The 22,154-nt window shown below is 38.1% G+C and overlaps 1 protein-coding gene across 2 annotated transcripts in view; it reads left to right on the top strand.

The window, feature by feature from the left end:
- Positions 1-20,699, top strand: part of trip10b (thyroid hormone receptor interactor 10b) — a 22,724-nt gene extending 2,025 nt beyond the window's left edge. The window contains exons 2-15 of one of the 2 annotated variants that reach the window (XM_081609887.1): positions 4,722-4,837; positions 5,526-5,579; positions 9,217-9,364; positions 9,471-9,533; positions 10,015-10,119; positions 10,267-10,395; positions 10,491-10,637; positions 11,855-12,010; positions 13,049-13,072; positions 16,989-17,098; positions 18,017-18,149; positions 18,229-18,299; positions 19,335-19,444; positions 19,529-20,699. In XM_081609887.1, coding sequence (XP_081466013.1) covers positions 4,722-4,837; positions 5,526-5,579; positions 9,217-9,364; positions 9,471-9,533; positions 10,015-10,119; positions 10,267-10,395; positions 10,491-10,637; positions 11,855-12,010; positions 13,049-13,072; positions 16,989-17,098; positions 18,017-18,149; positions 18,229-18,299; positions 19,335-19,444; positions 19,529-19,674 — 1,512 coding nt within the window. In that variant the 3' untranslated portion in view covers positions 19,675-20,699. The remainder of the gene's footprint in view (positions 1-4,721; positions 4,838-5,525; positions 5,580-9,216; positions 9,365-9,470; positions 9,534-10,014; positions 10,120-10,266; positions 10,396-10,490; positions 10,638-11,854; positions 12,011-13,048; positions 13,073-16,988; positions 17,099-18,016; positions 18,150-18,228; positions 18,300-19,334; positions 19,445-19,528) is intronic. The other variant, XM_008404637.3, reaches the window with a different exon arrangement.
- The last annotated feature ends 1,455 nt before the right edge of the window (positions 20,700-22,154 follow it).

The raw sequence follows: 22,154 nt of genomic DNA, 5'->3' as shown, positions 1-22,154 counted from the left end.
TGGATGGATGGATGGATGGATGGATGGATGGATGCCAAACTTTTCTCTTTGCAGATCAGAAGAGGACAGTATTTGATTTTTGACCTTTGCTGAGGTCAATAGAACTGGTGGATCAGATCGACTTCAATTATAGAAATCGGCCGATCACCGATCTCCCAAAATTAAGGAAGGATAAATGGGTCACTCAGATAGGTGTGGATTGCTGGATGTGGTAGAGTGATCGTCTCTGGGGCTGCAGAGGCACATGGAACAGTTGCTGTTTTGAAATTTGCTGCTTTTGTAAAGCTTGTGAGACATTAAACTGACTTTGTTTGCTGTTCAACTAAGTCAGTGTTGACTCCTGTTTTCCACTCTACACCTCTCAGTGTAGCTCTGTCTTGTTGTAAAGCAGTAAATGCAGTTAGGAGGTTTTCCATAGTCAAAGTCAGCCTGTTTTTAAAACATTAACATGTCTAAAGCTTCCTTGTTAGTGTAGCTTTAGTTGTTTTATTTATTGTTATGAGACAGTTTAAGTACAAGTTTAATTCCATCTTTAGTACAAATTATATTTTCACTTTACCTGCAAACTTTATATTCTGTTGCCATTACCACCCTAGAACAGGTTCCAACTTAACGGCTTTTCAGCATGTTTACAGTGTAAGCATCTTTTTGTTTGACTTCATCAAGGATGAGCTGAAAGGAAAAATAGCCTTTCAGCTCAATCCCCATTCAATCTTTTCTGACAGAAAACTGCATTGACTATCTCTTTGTGTTTCTAATTAACAAAAAACTGTTGACAGTATAAACAAACTCATCTTAAATGGACCTTTAATAAATTGCAAGATTGTTTTTGTGTTCACATCAACTGTCATTGTTCCCGTTTGTAATACTTTCATACAAGCAAGTGTTTCTGTCAGAGCAAAAGAGTAAAACCTGTTGATTTAAACTGAGGTTAAAGAAACAAGAAAAAAAATTGTACATCTCTTTTTTTAGGAATTTTTCTAGGTGTTCCAAAGAGCAATGTGGGAGATGAAGGAATGAAAAAACCCTCAAGTCTAGGTTTAGAAAAAATCCTTTCTGACAAAAAACTTTGGTTTAAAAAACTTTAACCTTCTTCAAGATCCTACATTGATCACATCAGGGTTACCAATTGTTGAAGTTTCACAAACTTTGCGTGTTGGTTTCTGATTAAGAAGATGCGAGTCAGATGATTCCTCTCTGGACATTTACCCAGGATCCTCAGCAGGTTCAGTCAGCAGGCAGATCTTACCTTAGGATGATGTCATACAGGATAGATGTAAAGCATTACTTACATAGTTATCTCTTGCTCTATCACTGATAAACACAAAGCGATGGATGTCCTAAATAGATTCTCGGCTGTTGCACCTTATAACCAATAGAAACCGTCTGGCCACTTTTCAGAACAACACACACAGAGAGGTCTTCTCTCTGCTGTTATTTTCTACCTTATACAACAATTAGATTTGAAGCACATATTTAGTACTTTAGCTTTAGCTACTTTGGGTTTTTTTTGATAGCTTTTATCTGAAGTCTTAAGTATTTTCATAAACTGTTAGGTCTCCACTTCTCTTCCTTTGATTCACATGTTCAGAGTTGATGTAGAGGATTGAACTTTCTCGCCAGGGGTTAATTTAATCCTTCCTAAACCATCATCACCTTCACTCTCCTTGCCCTTTGCTGTTGTGTTTATATTTTAAACAAAAAGTTAGCACTGCCATAGCAATGATAGCTGCTGGAGTGTCTTTCAAACCTGTTTCCTGATTTAATAAGTAGAGCTAAGTTTAATATTTTTTTCCAAAGGTGACTCATAATAGAATATAGAAAACCAAAGTAAAAAAAAACGAATTTTGAATTTAATGGGGAATTCTCTAAGCAGAGAATAGAACATGCAGGTTAAAATTCATTCGCACACAGTTGTGATCATTCATTGTCTTGTTGGAACACCCAGTTTGATTCAACTTTCATCCATCTACCAATGAACCAGTGCAGCTGCTGCACCTCACTTCCTGCTTGGAAGTTTGTAAAGATTTGAAAATGTCACTTGTAACTGTGGAAAGGAGTTAATTCCTTGTCTTATCTGACAATTAAACCAGAAGGTGTATAGGTAGCAGTTCAATTCAGTTCAGTTCAGTTCAGATAATTTTTATTGTCCCAATTCACAACAGACATCATTCACAACAAAAAGCCTTCTTTTTCCATTTAATGTTTTATTCATTTTAGGTGCATAAAGGCCCCCTACTCACATAAATGTTAGAATATTAGCTATTCAATTCAGAAGTCGATTACTGACATATTTCAAATACAAGAAAATACACAAATATACAAAAATTGCTTCATAATGATTTTCAAATTTATTTTAAATGCAGAAATTTAGATTGTTTTATGGTGAACAGATCCAAGTTAGATCCAGGAATATATAACAACATTAATACAGTCACATAGACAAATTAAATATTATAAATTATGATATGATGCAGTTTATGTTGACTTATCATGACAGTTTGTAAAAATTGCAAAAGAAAAAAAACAACTACGCAATGTTCATCAATGAGAACACCCAGCTCACTGAATTGTATCTTTTGCTTTTCTGAAACGTATCGTCCTGAACAACTCCGTCTTACAGGAAGGAGTGTGTATCAATGAGCTGGGGGTTTGATAAGAACCAACAGAAACACAGAACCACTGGTGCAGGAGTACTTTACTTTTTCTTAGAAAGTGTAAAAAGATGCAGGTAAAGGACTTTTAACCAAATAGTGAAGATGTATGTTTATATTTTAACCTACATTTTGACTAAAAGTATCCATCCATCCATCCATCCATCCATCCATCCATCCATCCATCCATCCATCCATCCATCCATCCATCCATCCATCCATCCATCCATCCATTTTCTAACGCGCTTGTCCCTAGTGGGGTCAGGAGAGGTGCTGGTGCCTATCTCCATCGAACCTTTGGGGCGAGAGACGGGGTACACCCTACGTATGTCGCAGGGCAATGACTAAAATTATGTTTTTAAAAATCTTGTCTGTTTTCAAGCAAAACACTTTTTGTGATCATGCTTCCACATCTTCACAATGTCAGGACTGAAAAGCCTAAGGTTAAATATATATATTTTTAAATCAGTAAGTAAATTCTTTATTGTCATTTTACATTTCCGCATAACGTACAGAAGTACAGCAACATTGGGGAATTGGCCAATCATGCATGAGTAGCAGAAGTTGCCTGATACATATGCACACATTGGTTTAGGGTGTTGATCTTCCTAAGCCACACCCACAAATACCACAAATACCACAAATACCCAGCCTCTGATATGTTTAAATCCTAAAACATTTATCCAGCTTGGAGTAGAAAAATACATATTTAGAAAAATACCTTAAGCTCTATAAACTTTCTTGCCTGTGTGCTCTGAGTATAAATGTCAGATGTCAGATGTATATGTTATGATTTTATTATCAAATTATTTTAACATTAAAATGCTCCCAAAACCTGAACCTCATACTTGGTCCACTTTGCTACATCATTTGTTTTAGAAAATCGCTCTGAGATGCTTTTGAAAAAGAATGAGACTTTTTGATAAACTGTGTCTGGATATGGAATGTGATTGGTTCCAACCGTTTGATCAAGTTACTATACTGACAAATGCTAAAAAAGCAACTTAGAAACAGTAAGAAGCAGATGGCAGAACCATCCCCAGCCATGTTCAGGTTTATATTGTGACTGAGACGAGGTAGAGTAAGCTAAGACCAAAAACATTTGTGCTGCTGCCAGTGTGCTAAGTCATAATGACGGATAGGACGAGTCAAACTGGTTCCAGGTTTCACAGCAGCCCCAGAGACGGTCAGTCACAGGGTGGAGGTAGACTGAGCTAATGGTTATCTCATTCCTAAACAATATTTCCCTCTTTTCACACACGCATGTAGACATATGAAAGCAAAGCTACAGTGTGTTCCTACACAGGGGTGATAAATCTGTGAGATTTTCTGGGTTAATCTCTTCATCAACACCAGCTTTTGCTTTGGTTTTCTTGTCGGCCATCTGATTTTCCTGATTGCTTTCCTTCCTGGTACAAACATGCTGCTCCATTGTCCTGCTGCGTTCTCTTGTCTTGCTCTTTTCTCCTTTACTGCTTCTCTTCCTGCTCCTGACCATTGCTGACTGTGTTCATGTGTGATCTCCTTTTAAATTTTCTTTTTGACTTCTCAGTATTTGTGCTTACAGCTCTCCAATAAAAAAACATACGAGTCTCTTTCTCTTTATTTCCCCTATACAACACAGACTGAGGAGCCGCCCTGAATCTGTTTCGCTCTGTGTAAGCAGTCGGCTCAGTTTGGTGGCGTGTTGTTTCTCAGAAAACCTTTGAGCGTATTGTGATCTTGAGGGTTCACTGAGAACAAATGCTACTGGTCCAACAGGTTTTTGTGTTTTGTGTAAATGAATGTGTGTAAACAGATAAGAGTTGTAGGCTACTAGGAGAGTAAAGTATGAGTTTTTTTTCTTTGGTTATTATACCTTTCCACTGTTTGTTTTATGTGTTCACAAATATGCACGTCGTGCTTCTTCGATAACAATCCTGCCCAGTAATTTTCTCAGAAGTACTTAGCTTTGACTGAGCAGTGTGTCAGTGTTAGACATAAAACTGACTTCCTGTTTGCTACACATGTTAATGTAATGGTGTGTCTCCGCAGAAGAATGTAATCACTCTGGGCTTTTCCTCTTAGGACCAGAATGATGTCATCGACAAACACACTCAGTCTGGCCTTGACCTGCTGGAGCGTTACATAAAGTTTGTAAAGGAGCGGACGGAGATAGAACAGAGCTACGCCAAGCAGCTCAGGTGTGCTCGGAATTTTTTTTCTCACATTGATTCTTTTGTGCATTTTACTGTTTTTAATGTCAGAGTTCCATGCAAAGCTGTGTCTGTAATTGCAATGAAAAAGATTTGTGGCTTTCAGGTTTTCAAATAAAGAAAAATGGAAAGATGTGCAAGTATTCTTCTTCTGAATTTGATGCCATGATGTACAACCCAGTGCAATTAATACCCCCAAAAGCATCATGGTGGCAGTGTCATGCTGTGGGGATGCTTCCCTTCAGCACAGACAAATAACTTGGTCAGACTTTATGGGAAGATGGATGAATGTGAATACAAGGCAATACTGAATAAATAATAATAACAATTCATGAGCTGTATGCCAAAACCGTCAGTATTAAAACAATAAAAGATCTGAAATATTTCAACCTGTAAAAGCAGCAGTGGCCCAGCCAAAGCCCAAATCTAAGTTCAACAAAGAATCTGTGGCAAGATCTGAGAGTCTGAGCTCTGCTATGCTGTAGACTAACATCCCCAGCACCCTTTCATACTCAACTATCATCAAATCCCTATAAAATACACTGAAGTAATCCCACAAAACGTGGCAAAGTTCAATGAGATGCAGAGTTTTGCATGGAAATGTAGACCTTCAGTGAACTTGTACCTTTATGCCAGCATGCAAATGTCAATTTTGTTTCTTTTTGTTGTCTAACAGGAATTTGACAAAGAAGTACTCCAAACGAGGAAGCAAAGAGGAGCAGGAGTGCAAGTAAGAAAACAGTCAAAATGAATTACTCATCAAAATCCTCCATAGTTCTGGTTTTCTTTTCTTGCACTTGATATTTCTTGATTTTGCAGTGGCATGATGAAGACAAGTGATCATTGCTTTAAAAAAACTGATTGATTGTCATACTTCCATTCTAGAGAAATTAGAAACCCCAGAAGGCTGTAAAATGCTACATAATTAAATGCCAAAAGATCTTCATAACCTTCATACCAATAAACTTGTAAGACAGAGAGTGTCTGTTCAAAGTAAAAATAGTCTTTTTGGAGGATTTTAGTAACTTTAGCATATCTGGAGAGGACAGCATAACTGACTGGTAATAGCTCAGATTAGGTTTGGTCAGGAAGGTGTTTTGGGTGTAGTCCATTGAGATCCAGCCTCTGGGCTGATCCAGAGCACTCCGAACAGGTTTTATGTTGCAGTCGGCTTGGGAACGCCTTCTATTCCCACTGACAAACTGCAACCAGCTGCTGGGCATGGGGAGGCCTGGGAGCTGTACTGGAGGACAAACTAGATCGGTAGTTACTGTAATAATTAGCCTTCAGGTATTGTGTACATTGTGAGTTTGTTGGACATGGACGTACAAAATAAATTCATTTTGTGTTGCACTTGCATGAATTCACATGAAGCATTTTTAGAGAAATACTACCTTTAATTAGATTTTTTTTAAGTGGGAAAACATTCCTCAATATTTTTTTTTTCACAAATCACAATCACTTTGAAGCAGGTATAAGTGAAGCTTTTTATAATTTATGCTATACTTTTTAGAGTGTTTTAAATCAAATTTGAATCAGTAATGCATGACTTCCTGTTTACATGTACAAATATTACATGAGACAGGATGGATGGTCAGTCCTGCAGTCACCCTCCTCAAAATATCCTTTTTAGGGTTATTTTACCCATTTTTATTATAATACAGACGATGCTGTATGCTGCTAAAGATAGCTCAGACCCAACAAAATTCTACCTTGTATAAATGTTGATCCATAGCTTCACTGGCCATCTCAAAGTATGCCATGGTTTTAAAGCTATCATTTTAAAAGTATTAAAAGTTTCTATCATTCCTGCAGTTTAAAGTTTTTCTGACGAATCGCCAGAGGAAGTGAATATAGTGTAGAGCAGAGTTGTTCAAACTTATTATGGCTCTGCCTCAAACGCTCTAATTCTTCTGGTTTAAGAGTAAGACAGCTGGCTTATTGGAGATTTATGGGCATTAAATCAAAGGATGTCACTCATTACTATTGTCAAGGTAATACTCTTTTGAATGTAAGACTGGTATTTAAAAAATCTACGGCATGTCTCTTTTAAGCAGAGTGCAGGTTAGCTGACTAATTGGCTGACTGACACAAGGTGTCACTCCTTAAAAATAATATTCTGAGCAATAAGCATGTTGACTTGAACACTTCTTCAGCAGTCAGAAATATTTCAATAATTATTGTTGTATTTTCATTTGATCATTAACTTCCGCTGAGGTCATAAATCTCTTCCAGAAGGGATTTCACATATTTTGTCATCCATGACTGTGAACAAGTGTTAACAATAAAAATATCTATTTCAAAATGACCTAATTGTTCTCAGCTGACACATTATATGAATTTAATATTTTTTGACAGAAGCAGGATTTATTCTAAAGCAGCCTAATATGCTGTAACAGTAAGATAATAACAGAACATATAAAGTAATTACCGTATTTTCCACACTGTAAGGCGCACCTAAAAACCTTCAATTTCCTCAAAAGCCGACAGTGCGCCTTATAATCCGGTGACCTTTATACAGGTCCTTCTCAAAACATTTGCATATTGTGATAAAGTTCATTATTTTCCATAATGTAATGATAAAAATTCAACTGTCATATATTTTAGATTCATTGCACACCAACTAAAATATTTCAGATCTTTTATTGTTTTACTACTGATGATTTTGGCATACAGCTCATGAAAACCCAAAAAGCAGTTGGGCACAATATCGCAACACCAAAACTGTGAGTGAAACAATGACTGGGGCAGCCAGTCATTGGGACCTTTTCTTTACAAATGTGGATGTGTAATAATAGAGTACGGAACAAATTTGCAACCCAAACTGAAGCGTTTATTCTATGCGCCTTATATATAAAAAAAGTTTTAAAATAGGCCATTCAAGGTGCGCCTTATAGTGCAGAAAATACGGTATTGGTATCATGAATCCAACCTGTTCAGATTTTGTTCTGGTTAAACAGCAGTTCAAGTCCATTTTTTAAAAGTAATAGGAACAGTTCCTGCTGTTGGTGAGATATTTGTTTTGACATTATTAGGCAAAGTGATAAGTTTCTGCATCCATAATCTGGCAGTTAGCAAGTGTAGAGCTGATCACTCACATAAAATGCAATCAAATATTGATTACGGGGTAAGCAAACTGTACTACAGCTACATGTTAGTAGATTATACTTTTTACTGGAAATGTAATTCAGTTCACAATTTAAATAAAATCATGAAACTCAATGTTGCCCAAAATAAACACAATATTTTCTTATGTCTTCTCATCAAATGATTGGTTCATTTGCCAAATTAGAAATAAAACAAAAATATACAGAAAAAGTGTGTGAAAACAGAATTATTCTTTGTCAGCAAAAGTCTATTATTTAGATTCATTACACAAACATGGAGTGGAATATTATTTCTGTTTCATTTTTTGTATAACTTAGATTATTAACTAATGAAAAGGATTTTGAGGACAGAGGCGTTAGGCTCAGTACTTGGCTGGGAATCTTTTTGCATGAATTACTGCATCAAAACGGTGTGGCATGGAGTAGATCACCTTGCGGGTCTGCTGACATGTGATGGAAGACCAGGTTGCTATAGCGACCTTCAGCTCATCTGCATTGTTGGATCTGGTATCCCTCACTTTCTTGACGATGCTCCATAAATCTTTCCACTCAGTTTTCCATTCATATGCTTTCTGTGTGCAGCCACTTTTTTAAAAAAGTGAGCGTTTTGTAGCTTATCCCCTCATTGTGGAAGACATCAGTGACTGTCTGCTTTTAAGCCAGCAGTCTTCTTTATGATAATATCGGCCATGACATAATAATTCTTCAATGAAAATCCATTGTAATTAGCTTGTATTATTCAAATTTCCAGAGAAATTGAATTTTGAATAATACAAACTTTTTCTGTAGCCAAAAATCATAAAGAATTGCAGAAATATTTTGACTGTACCAAATCTATATTAAATATAAACTTCACATTTGCAGTCAATATGTATTTAAATGTACTTTCTAAATCAGTTTTTACTGAGATTCACTTTTAATATTTTCTTCTTGACGAAGGGAGGGTCATGAACACATCATGTGTTAGAAAAATTAAAATACTTTAAGTGACACTGAGAGTGCTTTTGATAGTATATTGATATATTGTAAATCTTGACAGTCTGCCCATTTGATGCTTTTTATTGTAATATATATTAATATGATTATGTGATATGATAAATAATGCAGGAGTCAGTATAATCAACACTGGACAGTGTAAAATGATCTTAATTAGAGCATATTTTTTGCTTACAGTAGCAAACTACAACATACAGTTTGATGAGTTTTGCTTTTCTGATATATTTCCAACTTTCCCAATGTTCCATCTCACTGCCGTTGTAGGTTCAGCAATCACGCATCTTTCCAGGAGATCCTCAATGAGCTGGGTGACTATGCAGGCCAACGGGAGCTTGTTGCTGAGAACATGACGGCCAACATCTGTGATAAGCTTACCAAATATCTCCAGGACCTCAAACAGGAACGTAAAACAGTGAGTGAGGGAGGGAGAGAGGAATGTGACAGATTCCGTCTTGCTGAAGTTTGCAGTGTTACCATCCAAAGTTGCAGCAGATTCCTCACAGCCTCTCTGTTTTCAGCACCTTTCTGATGTCAAGAAGGCCCAGCAGAATCTGGAGAGCAGCTTTAAACACCTAGAAAGTGTGAGTGATTTGGTTTTATTAAATCTAAATTATACCATGTTGTAAATTACAATACATATCTTGTTTTTGCTGTAAAATTATTTTACAGGCTCCTAAATCTTAAAAATGTCTGTTTTTTTAAATAAACAGATTAATTTAGAGTTTGTCTAAGAGAAAAAAGTGTAACATGTTGAAACCAACTCCGTTTTTTGGTTGTTGTTTTTTACTTTGCCTTATTAACTTAGTTACTCTTTGTTAATTGTTCTCACTCAAACACATTTTTGTTTTATGTTTTCTATTTCTACTTCAGATCACCACTAATGTATTTATTGAACAAATAATCCAATTATACCTTACAGATTATATTAATAACAAATGAGGAGAACAGAGAAAACCTTAATCTTTCCCTAATTTGTAGAGTAGGGTCTTAGTTCCATGACTTTGCTTTGTTAACACTGCTGTTGCTGAAATGTATTACATTTGTACATGTTCATGCTTGCAGATTAAAAAGCGCTTTGCCAAGGAGTGGGCGGAGGCTGACAAAGCCACACAGCAGGCAGAAAAGACAGAGAGCGACACTAATGCCACCAAAGTTGAAGTTGACAAAGTAAAGACTCGTAAACATTTGCTGTTAAACATTAGTATTCTACATGTTTTCCTTTACCTGTCCTTTTTACACCATCCTTTATATTTGGACCTGCATCCTTTAACCTTCCATTGTCTTTATTTTTATGTATTTATATTACTACTCTAGGTCAAGACCCATGCTCTTGCTCGTATGCGTGTAGCAGAAGAATGCAGGAACAACTATGCAGCAGAACTCCAGAAATACAACAAAGAACAAAAGTACTTCTACTACACAGAGATACCACAGATCTACAACGTGAGAAAGTCTTTTGGACACACTGTAACAACGCTGCTCGGTAGTTTCTGTGAAATTAGAATCTAAAAGAGTTTGATGATTTGTGTTTTGAACAGAAACTCCAAGTCATGGACGAGCGGAGGATCCAGCAGCTGGCCGAGGGTTACTGCCTGTTTTCACACATCGAAAAGGACGTCCTGCCAATCATCTCCAAGTGTCTGGAGGGAATTGCTGCTGCAGGAACAAAAATTGATCACAAAAAGGCAAGTGGGTCACTGTGTTCCTCTGACACGTCTGACATTTCTCTGATCTGATGGGCGCCAAGCTCAATCAATCAATCAATCAATCAATCAATCAATCAATCAATCAATCAATCAATCAATCAATCAATCAATCAATCAATCAATCAATCAATCAAGTTTATTACAAAGTAACAAAGGAAACACCACACAGTCAACAATTGAACAAACATCACATAGTGACGAGTGCCATCACCAAAACCCAAAACCAATTAATTCAGATCACCAATTTACAACAAACAGGGCTAATTGAAGCCAGTGATGCATTTAATACATAAATGCAATATAATGCAGTCAAATGAGGTAGATCAGATTACTTCAGTTTATTAAAAAATGTGATTTAAGGAAGCCTGACAGATTGCATCAGCTGTTACCTCTGAAGCAATCTCTCATCCTGAGTAAACAAGAAACATGTAAAACTAAAGTTAAAGCAGCAATTTACCTTTACCAGGTAGCAGACACTAAAGAACTGGGCCAGCTTTATGGAAAAGAAATATTACAAGTAACCAAACATATTAGGAGCCAGTAGCTCAATTAATGTGTTGTTTATGAAGGATGTAAAGCTGAACACAGAAATGTTGCTTCAGTTGTGTTCTCTTGTCTATAGAAGGCAGGCAATAATTCCATATAATAAAAATTATTTTTATGACATTCTTCGAGAATATTTCTGGGTTTTCTCGATAGACAACTAATTCTTTGCTGCAATTCTTGTTTGATTTTTCTTTGTTCACTTGGCCAGCATTGTTCTCCAGCTGCTGACTGACCCACGGTGATGTCACAGTTTATGCAGACAAATCAGATATTCTGCAATACATGAAGCTTTGGAGCCTCTTTATATCAGTGAACTAATGTGACAGTGGTTCAAAAACATGTTCTGTGCAGCAGAAGGTGGAAGGAGAGGTGATGAGAGGTGTGTCCCTTTCAGTCCAGTGTTGTATTATTTTGTACAATTATTTAGTTTTACCCAGTGAACACAGGCCTTTAAATGACCCTCATCAATATGTTTAAGGCTTTTTGAATCTTGCATCAGATTCAAACAGGCTTGAGGGTGAAACAGTCAGATCAGAAATCAAAATCAGCCACCAGAGCTGGACCGTTTGATCCAATGTGTAAAACCATGAGCTCTGGAACATCACCCTTTGTTGATTCACACCTGATGTTTAATTTTTGTGTCATGGCAGGACTCAAAACTTTTAATAGAGCAACACAAGTCTGGCTTTGACAGACCCACCGATGTGGAGTTTGAGGACTACTCCCAGGGCATGAAACCGTCAAACTCAGAATCTACCCTCAACCCTCTGAAAGGACGCAAGCACAAGATCTTCAAGAAGCACAAGGTGAGCCTGACTGTCTTTGAATATGTTTGGAGAGAGTGAGACAGATATTAACACAGCTACACCCATCTGTTTTCCTTTTATATTAAGATTTATAAATATCAACCAGCTTGTCTTTCTCCTGCAGTCAGAGAGAGCTGCTTCCTTCTCAATAACTTTAGATAAATAACTAGAGAAGTTAGCATGGCTCTCCTTCTTATCTTTGCTTTGGTGGTCCTACCTGCAGAAACCTGCTATGAGAAACACACTATCTTTTATCACAATGTCTTAAAATAAATGCACACACACTTCTACACAAATCATATCTTATCAGCCAACTTTCTCGCTCTAACTCCAGTTTGCTGCAGAGACATGCCCCTCTTTGACTTTTAATACGCGCTGTTTGAAATATTTCTTCATCTCAAAATCTCACTCTTTCTGTCTTTCCTTTTCACTGTTTTTTCGTTTCAACAAATCCCTCCATCTTGTCTTTTTGTTTTGTTCTCCAGCAGTGTCAATTTTGACAGCAACTTTTTATTTAGCTTTAATGTCAGTCTTTTGACTAAAATGTAATTTAGGTTTAGTTGTAATTTAGTCGTCAGAACTGTTTCAGTCTCCGTCTGATTTTAGTGGACTAAATATAATAAAAATGTAGTTAACTAAATCTTCTGTCAATTTAGCTGACAAAATCAAATGTGACAAATATTGTAGTTACCATAGTGAAAGAAGTGGGTTTGATGCTCAGCTCTTCTGAGCTCTATGCGTCTGTACTTTACACTTCAATCTTTCCGTCTGTCTGTCCTTTCCGCTCCCCACGCTGCAGTGTTCTGTTCTGTTCTGTTCTGAATGAGTTCAGTCAAACTTCCACACACACACAGGATTTCTCCCTTCATACATAAAGCATGGCTGTTGAGAGCTGGTCCAGTTTGGACCTTTTCTGTTTCCAGGTCTGTGTTCAGATCTGTTGTATCTACAGCCAAGATGTTGCTGTAAAACTGTATGTCATAAGTTTGATTTAATGTTCCTTCATTTCATGCTGAGTCACTCTTTCTCCCTGTCCAGATAACACATGGTGAAAAGCACACGGTAATGCTCATCTTCAGAAGAACATGAAAGGTGTTGGATAACTGGATTTGGTGCTGGATTTAATTTACTGGGGAATTTAAACAGTAACTCCACAATAGATTCAGAAAACAACCCAAACTAACCCTACATACCTGGAGCAAAACATTTGCGGATAAAACACAGGTTGGGACCAAATTCAGGAGCTGCCCCCCGAAGGCTACTCTGCCTAAAGTCAGTTCAAAGGAGCAAAAACTGCAGTTCTTTAAATGGCCACTTGAGGCCAAAAAGAAGAATATCCATCCATCCATCCATCCATCCATCCATCCATCCATCCATCCATCCATCCATCCATCCATCCATCCATCCATCCATCCATCCATCCATTCATCCATCCATCCATCCATCCATTTTCTTTACACCCTTGTCCCTCAGTGGGGTCAGGAGCTGCTGGTGCCTCTCCATCTAACGTTCCAGGCGAGATGTGGGGATCACCCTGGACAGGTCGCCAGTCTGTTGCAGGGCAACACAGAGACAGACAGGACAAACAACCATGCACACACACTCACACCTAGGGAGAATTTGGAGAGGCCAGTTAACCTGACAGTCATGTTTTTGGACTGTGGGAGGAAATTGGAGTACCCGGAGAAAACCCACCATGCACAGGGAGAACATGCAAACTCCATGCAGAATCGAACCCAGAACCTTCTTGCTGCAAGGCAACAGCTCTACCAACTGCGCAGCCCAAAGAAGAATATATATATATATATATATATATATATATATATATATATATATATATATATATATATATATATATATTGTATTAAAACTGTAAATCTTTACTGATCATCTATTTATTGTGTCCACTGTTAGTGATGGAGTGGGGGGCTTATTAGGCTACAAGTGAAAAGTTTGTTTACAAAGACCCACTTATTCAAGACCTCGTAAGCTTAAGGATACCAATGAGTTTAATAAAAATTCATTAGTTTTAGAATGGTTAGAAGACTGGTTGAAAGCATTTCCAATCTGATCCACTTCATGTGTGATGGGTACCCTTACCTGTGACTCAGATTAATGAGAAGTGAATGCTGCTCCTGACAGAAAGTCGTCAGAATACAGAGCTCATCTCAGGTTGTTGTGAGAGAGGCTGGAGATCTGCAGACAGTCCCAGTGTCCCCACTGAGAGCCAACAATGAGTAGTGAGGATCAGACCTGCAGAACCACAAACTGCTTCATGTTGATGTTTGTTAGAAATGTTAGAAATCCTATTTGCAACTCATCCCAGTCTGACAAGCATTTGGTTTGATTTCTACTTGATTTGATTTCTGTTTCTACAAACCGTTTCTACTGACTGCTGACAGTAGCTATGTCACAAAATCCAAATTTTAAAGATCCAAACTATCTGGCTGATCCACTTTTATTGAACCCCTTTTATTATTATGTTCTGATGAAAATCCCTGCTGTCATCCTGTGAGTGCAGGTTTACTTATCTAGATGGAGTTACTGTTTAATTAAAATAACCAAAGTGAGTTTAATTTGGGAAATGTTTGCTTGGATTTTGTTCAGGGATCTCTGGTGACCTGTGATGGCATAATAAACAGAGTGATGTCCAATTCTTTGTAATTTATATCCTTTAGATCAAATATACATAGCCTTAGTATTATTTTCAGTACTTCTGTCCAAACATTACTTTTCTTACATATTTGCTCATTATTTACAATGTAAAACGTCAAGAAATATAAGAAAATCGATTTATTATGCTGCTTAAAACCTAAGGTGCATTTATAGAAAGACATGAGCTCCACACAGCTTGCCGCTCTTTTGAACACTCACAGAACGCTGCTTGTGTCAGCAGTTGTTTTGGGAATACTTTGCTGTGTAGGAAGTTTCTGTCTGAGCCTTTGATGTTCGAATGTTACAGCATTTTTCATCAAAATTCTTCAAGGGCACAAACTCAGCCGCCACCATTCAAGCTGCGCCTAAGACAGAGTCATCATGTTCTTTATGAAACTTTCATTGGACCGTTTGATTGTAAATGTAGACTATGAGCAAATATTGTTTAAATCTCCAATTAAGATCTAAGTAAATGAAAATATATGGAAAAACATTATTGTTGTTCAAGTATCTGAGGGCAATGCTTGTTTTTAATCTAAAGTCTTAACAAAGTTAGACTAAAGCAAGTAGAATCTATAAAATAAGTTTATAATAAAAAAAAATAATAAAATAACATCCTCTTTTATGTCAGTCTAAACATTTGCCATAAAGGCATCGTAAAAAAGACCTTGACATTCCCTTGCATAATTTTTATTTATCCTTGTATGGCATCACAGGTGGTTCAATCTGAACCAGACCAAATCACTGCAGAGCTACAATTTACTATTTTTGTCTGGGTTAATATTGTAGGAGGGGATGTAGTTCTCACCTCGTATGAATCCTTCATTTCTTTACATATTCGGTTTCCTCGTTATTATTTTTTTTATTTTTTGCTCTATTTGAAGCTTGACGAACTGTTTTCTCCTTCCACTTTTTAAAGTAAGCATCACCTCTTCGACTTTTTCAAGTTTGGCTGCATTACAAACACAGACTTCACTGAGTTTCATTTGGATTCCGAACAGGAAGCAAGATGATACAGACTCCTTTACTCCGATATGCCTAAATCAAATCCAGTCCAACCACTTGGCTCTAGAAGTCATTTCCTAGACTTGCCGTAGGAACGTAGCTGCTCTTTGAAGATCTCAGAGGTTCGTTACAGAACATTAGTGAACATCCAGCATCACGACGACCCATGAACAGAGATCCAGGGCAGAAGTTGTTAGATTACCTCAGGATGTCCCAACCTGGTCCTGGAGGCACTTCGCCCTACATGCCTTAGGTGTTTCCCTTCTTCAACACACTTGGTTCACATGATTGCTGTGAAGCAAAAACCTGTTAATCAGCCATCAATAGGAAGCAAGTGTGCTGAAGCAAGACGGGAATTCTAAACACTGTGAACAGTATCTAAGAGTTGAATATTTTACAAAGCACTGTTCAATACATCATCTGAAAATATTAAGATTATAGCACAAAGTTTAAGACACGGTCATTCACCCAGGCTGAGGAGCAACGAGAGCACTAAGCAGTCCTGAGGTCCATAATAACTCTCAACGAGCTGCAGAGATTCACAGCTTAGGCAGGAGACAAGGATCACAATACTTATAAACGGTGATAATCTGTCCTTTATTGGAGAGATGCAAGAAAAAAATGTTTGATGTCTACCAGATGTAGGGAACAGTGCAAACAGGAAGAATTTGGCCTTCATTCAAAATGATTTGTGTTATAAAAATGAACACTGCGGATCACTCTGAACGCACCACGCTGAATGCTGGCAGCATGCTGCCGGGCTTCTTTTGTTCAGCATGGACAGCAGAGCTGGTGAGGGTTTAGAGGCATTCCTACAACAAAATATGTTGTTACAGTCTGAAAGCATTCGTTCTTCCAGCAAGACAAATACCCTAACCATGCAACCAGACTTACCATGGTCTGTGTTTTTTTTCAGAATGGTCCAGTCAAAGACCAGACCTAAATCTTAACTTAGAATCTGTGGCAAAACTCGAAACTTGATTCTCATAGACTCTCACTATCACACTAAAGAGAACAAGAGGCCAAAATTTCAGCCTTCAGACATACATGGAAAGACTTGGTATGCAGCTGTAACTGCTCTAAGACATTCTATAAAATACTGACTCACAGATGTAATAGTATGAGTCAATGCTGACTGGCAGACATTAGTTATGCCCTACTTTTCATTGGTCTATGACACAAAATCTAAGATGTGTGGCTGTAATATGACTAACTGTGGAAAAGTTGAAGGGATGTGGATACTTTTACCAGGGAATGTTCATTATGCTCTGATCATTTGTCATAGTCATCTGCATTGATGCACTGTTTGTTTGTGCAGTCTCCTCCTGCAGAGGATTTCTCCCACCTCCCTCCAGAACAGAGGAAGAAGAAGCTGCAGGCAAAGATTGATGACATCACCAAAGAACTGACCAAGGAACAGGACTCAGGGTAAAACTGAGAGTTGCTAGCTTCTGTAACTTGGAAACAAAGTGAAAGTAAAACCAAGCTTTGTTCAGTGGGAAATCTTAGAGATATGCTTCCTTATCAGGGCAATGCTCTGTTAAACAACATGTCCTCTGAACATTTCCCATTATTCAGATTCTTATCAGAAATTCCACCACCGAAAGAGGCTTCCTGTCAACATAAGTGTGTTTGATGTGGGCCCAAATGCAGAGAGGCAGAAGCAGCTTAGATGAGGAATATTTTAATGAAAAAATGATGATCAGAACTTTAAAAAACAAGGGAGAACACAGGGAGCCAGAGCAGAGCAAAAAAAATAAAACAAAAATCCAAGGGAAAAAACCTTGGAGTTTTCCCCCTTGCATTCCATCTCTTCCTAAGCAAAGAGACGGGAAGCAAAGGAGTGTGAGCAGGAGAAGCATTAAAATACTGGAACAAAAGACCTGGTCTGATGAGCTAATACGTTCCAGGGGTTAGGAGAGAGAGAAAATGGCACAGTGGGCGAGGGAGAGTACACCAGGAAATAAATCTAACAGTAAAGAATAACTAGGCCTAAAAAACATAATTAAACTAGAGTAACAAAGAATAACTGGACACAAGAAGTAAACATGATGAACTAGAATCACTAAAGGGCTGAACTAAAGTAAAACAGAAACAAGACGGATGTAATAAAAAAGAAAGACTAAGGAACACAGAATAATCAAACCTCAAAAACAACCCAGGACACAACACTTCCTTACTAGAAGAAGACCATTCCCCAGCATTAACACCTCTGTCTGTCTGTCTGTCTGTCTGTCTGTCTGTCTGTCTGTCTGTCTGTCTGTCTGTCTGTCTGTCTGTCTGTCTGTCTGTCTGTCTGTCTGTCTGTCTGTCTGTCTGTCTGTCTGTCTGTCTGTCTGACCTCAGCGAGGCTCTGGAGAAGATGAGGGGTGTGTATGAGCAGAATCCACAGATGGGCGACCCCTCCAGTCTGGAGCCCCAAATCACACAGACAAGTCAGAACATCGGCCGCCTGAGGGGGGAAATGGCTAAATATGAGGTTATTACACAATGCGCAGATATGCATATGTACAACACACTGTGTGAGTTTAAACATTTGACTTGTCCATTCCTCCCAGATGTGGTTATCAGAGGCAGTGGGTGGAGAAGACGCCTCACACAATACCACCAACAATAACAGTCAGTCTGGGTAAGACCTGCATTTACGGGATTATTTAGGATCTGCAGTACTTCTGTTGTTCACTAGAAAGCCAGGCTTTATAGTGAAAGCTTGGTTGAATTTTGTCAACCAGGCCGTCTTTCACACTTTTCTTTATTTGTCTCTCTTTTCACTTCTTTTCTGTTGAACCTTGGTGTCATCTTGTGCCATGTTGGGTTAAAGATGGAGAAACAGCCACAAAAAATATCTGCTACAGAAAAACAGTTTGATTGAATCAGGTCACATATTTAGGAAATTGGTAAAAGTGTGGATTAACTACAATTTTCAAAGTCTGCAGCCAAAATGTCTTTGGTAATCACTATTAGTTTTTGTCTGTCAAATTCAGCTTTTTTTTTCTTTTTGGCATTTTTAAACAATTAAACTATTGAAATGACAAAAAACTATGTCTCTGTGACATACTGCTGGTCAAAATGTTCTGAGTCTAAATCTATCAGAACCTTTTTGTGGGGATGCAGACGTTAAGTTCATTTGTGGTTTGACAAAAAAGGAAAAATTGTAAGAAAGCAAAGACTTTGGTTACTGTCCTCCTGGACACATGGAAACAATTATTGCACTTTCACCACAGTGGAACCCTTAAGAGTTTTAGCTGAGTTTAACTTTAGTGTAACTGAATATTTACAAATAATATTACAAGTTTTTTTTATATAACTATTTATGACAAACATAATGCCAACCTGCAAGTCAAGAAAAGGAACATATGGTGGTGGCATGCAGGCAGAGTGGACTGATATATAGAAGGAAGGGATTATTTCCTTTTCTCTTTCCCTCTTCTCTCTCCTCACATTTTCTGACTTTTAACAGAATAAAGGCTGCTAGTGTCACAAAAAGGGAACATTTTGGTAATTTCACTGCTTATCTTAACTAATCATAGAGACAAAATAAACTACAACAAAGGAGAGTTTTCTTTTTTACTTGTGATTTCTACCTCGTGGGTCACTGTTATGAATTTGCAGAACTTTATTGAACAGGAAAACATCATGTGAATCTCGTTTTGTTCTCCTCCAGCATAACAGCCACACAGAACTCATTATCCAACGTCTACGCAGAGTTTGATGACGAGTTTGATGACATCGAAAGTCCCGTTGGTCAATGCACTGCTCTCTACACCTTCGCAGGTACATTTGTGATTTACCTGTTGAGCTTCTGTTAGAATAAATCTGCTCTCCATGTTTCTTCATCTGATGTGTTCTGGCGTACAGGCAACAGCGAGGGCACCATTTCTATTACTGAAGGGGAGCTGCTGAGTGTCATGGAGGAGGATAAAGGAGATGGATGGATGAGAGTCCTCAGAGCCAGTGGACAGGAGGGCTACATACCAACATCATATGTCAGACTCACACCTTAGTTTCCATCCCAAAGTTTTTTCTGGAAGGTCAAAGATCCAGTGGTGAACACAAAGACATGGGAGATGATTGCAGCTGCTCTCAACTTGTGTTTCATTGCTTCCAGAGATGGTTACAGTGAAACGAATATGAGTCTGTATTATTCACTTATAGTGCAGTATAGTACACTCCAGATCTCTTCTGTATGTTTCATCAAATGCTGCCTCAATATGCAGATTGAGGCAGCATGGTGCCTGGGGTGGTCCTTATCAATTTAAGTGCATTTAAAACTTAGAAACGACAGATCTTGTGAATGTTCCCTTTAATTTGTGTCACACTGATGGTGTAAGAGCTGTTATATAGAACCTTATTAAAGTATTCATTCCATTTGAATTTTCCATTTTTTAAAACCACAAACCTCATGTGTTGAAGCGGCCCAGTCAAAGTCCCCACTTGAAACAAACCGAAAATCTGGCAAACTTAAAACTTGACATTTACATATATGCTCCTTTCAATGTAACTGAAAACTTGTTTGCAAAGAAAAATTAACAAAAAAATTAAAGTGCAAAGCTGGCAAAGACACACCTCTTTAGACCACAGGCTGTAATGGTAGGTGGTTCTATATTACCTCAGGGTGTGGAACACAAATGCATGCTTACACACAAAAACACTGTTCTTAAACTTTACAGTAAAATACAGCTATGTATTGTATCAGATAAAACACCAATAAAAGACTCAAGTTAGAGGTTCTAATTGTACAAAAGGTGGAGAAGTTAAAGGATATGGGTATTTTTTTACTGACCAGCAGTATAGTGTTGTATTTGTTTAGAGCAGTACTTGTACAGGATATCTTCCTTATTTACTTAGTCAATGTCAGTTGCAATAACCTCCTGAACTTTATTTCTTTATTTTATTACATTTTCTGCTGAAACCAGTTTCCTGACACAATAATGTGAGAATCTGTCCTCAAATGTGCTTTTGTCTTTTAACTTGATGATAACCACTAACCTGGCAGGAGTGAATAAAATAAATTTCTCTTTAACAGCAACCATAGGAAGCAGGGTTCACATTTTTCACATCTCAGGTATGCTTAAATACAGGTCCTTCTAAAAAAATTAGCATGCTGTGATAAAAATTAAACTGTCATATATTTTAGATTCATTGCACACCAACTGAAATATTTCAGGTCTTTTATTGTTTTAATACTGATGATTTTGGCATACAGCTCATGAAAACCCAAAATCCCTGTCTCAAAAAATTAGCATATTTCATCTGACAATAAAAGAAATGTGTTTTAATACCAAAAAAGTCAACCTTCAAATAATTATGTTCAGTTATGCACTCAATACTTGGTCAGGAATCCTTTTGCAGCCTTCAATGTGGCATGGAGGCCATCAGCCTGTGGCTCTGCTGAGGTGTTATGAAGGTCCAGGATGCTTCGATGGCCTTAAGCTCATCCAGAGTTTTGGATCTTGGTCTCTCAACTTTCTCTTCACAATATCCCACATATTCTCTATGGGGTTCAGGTGAGGAGAGTTGGCAGGCCGATTGAGCACAGTAATAACATGGTCAGTAATACCAGTGGTTTTGGCACTGTGAGCAGGTGCCAGGTTGTGCTGAAAAATGAAATCTTCATCTCCATAAAGCTTTTCAGCAGATGGAAGCATGAAGTGCTCCAAATTATCCTGATAGCTGCTGCATTGACCTGCCCTTGATAAAACACAGTGGACCAACACCAGCAGCTGACATGGCACCCAGACCATCACTGACTGTGGGTACTTGACACTGGACTTCTGGCCTTTTGGCATTTCCTTCTCTCCAGTCTTCCTCCAGACTCTGGCACCTTGATTTCCGAATGACATACAAAATTTGCTTTCATCCGAAAAAAGTACTTTGGACCACTGAGCAACAGTCCAGTGCTGCTTCTCTGTAGCCCAGGTCAGACGCTTCTGCTGCTGTTTCTGATTCAACAGTGGCTTGACCTTTGACCTGGGGAATGCAGCACCTGTAGCCTATTTCCTGCACACGCCTGTGCACGGTGGCTCTGGACGTTTCTACTCCAGACTCAGTCCACTGCTTCTGCAAGTCCCCCAAGGTCTGGAATCGGTCCTTCTCCACCATCTTCCTCAGGTTCGAGTCACCTCTTCTGGTTGTGCAGCGTTTTCTGCCACACATTTTCCTTCCCACTGAGGTGCCTTGATACAACACTCTGCTAATAGCCTATTGGTTCAGAAATGTCTTTCTGTGTCTTACCCTCTTGCTTGAGGGTGTCAGTGATGGCCTTCTGGACAGCATTCAGGTCAGCAGTCTGACCCATGATTACGGTTTTGAGTAATGAACCAGACTGGGAGGAATCTTTTGCAGGTGTTTAGAGTTACTTTGTTGATTCAGATGATCAGGTTAACTGCTCGTTCAGAGAACCTTTTCATGATATGCTAATTTTTTGAGACAGGGATTTTGGGTTTTCATGAGCTGTTTGCCAAAATCATCAGTATTAAAACAA

This window comes from Poecilia reticulata, chromosome 1 (genome assembly GCF_904066995.2).
Source record: "Poecilia reticulata chromosome 1, P_reticulata-male-v2, whole genome shotgun sequence".
Classification (NCBI taxonomy): domain Eukaryota; kingdom Metazoa; phylum Chordata; class Actinopteri; order Cyprinodontiformes; family Poeciliidae; genus Poecilia; species Poecilia reticulata.
The sequence above is the reverse complement of the archived record's forward strand: the minus strand, read 5'-3'. Positions and strand labels throughout refer to the sequence as shown.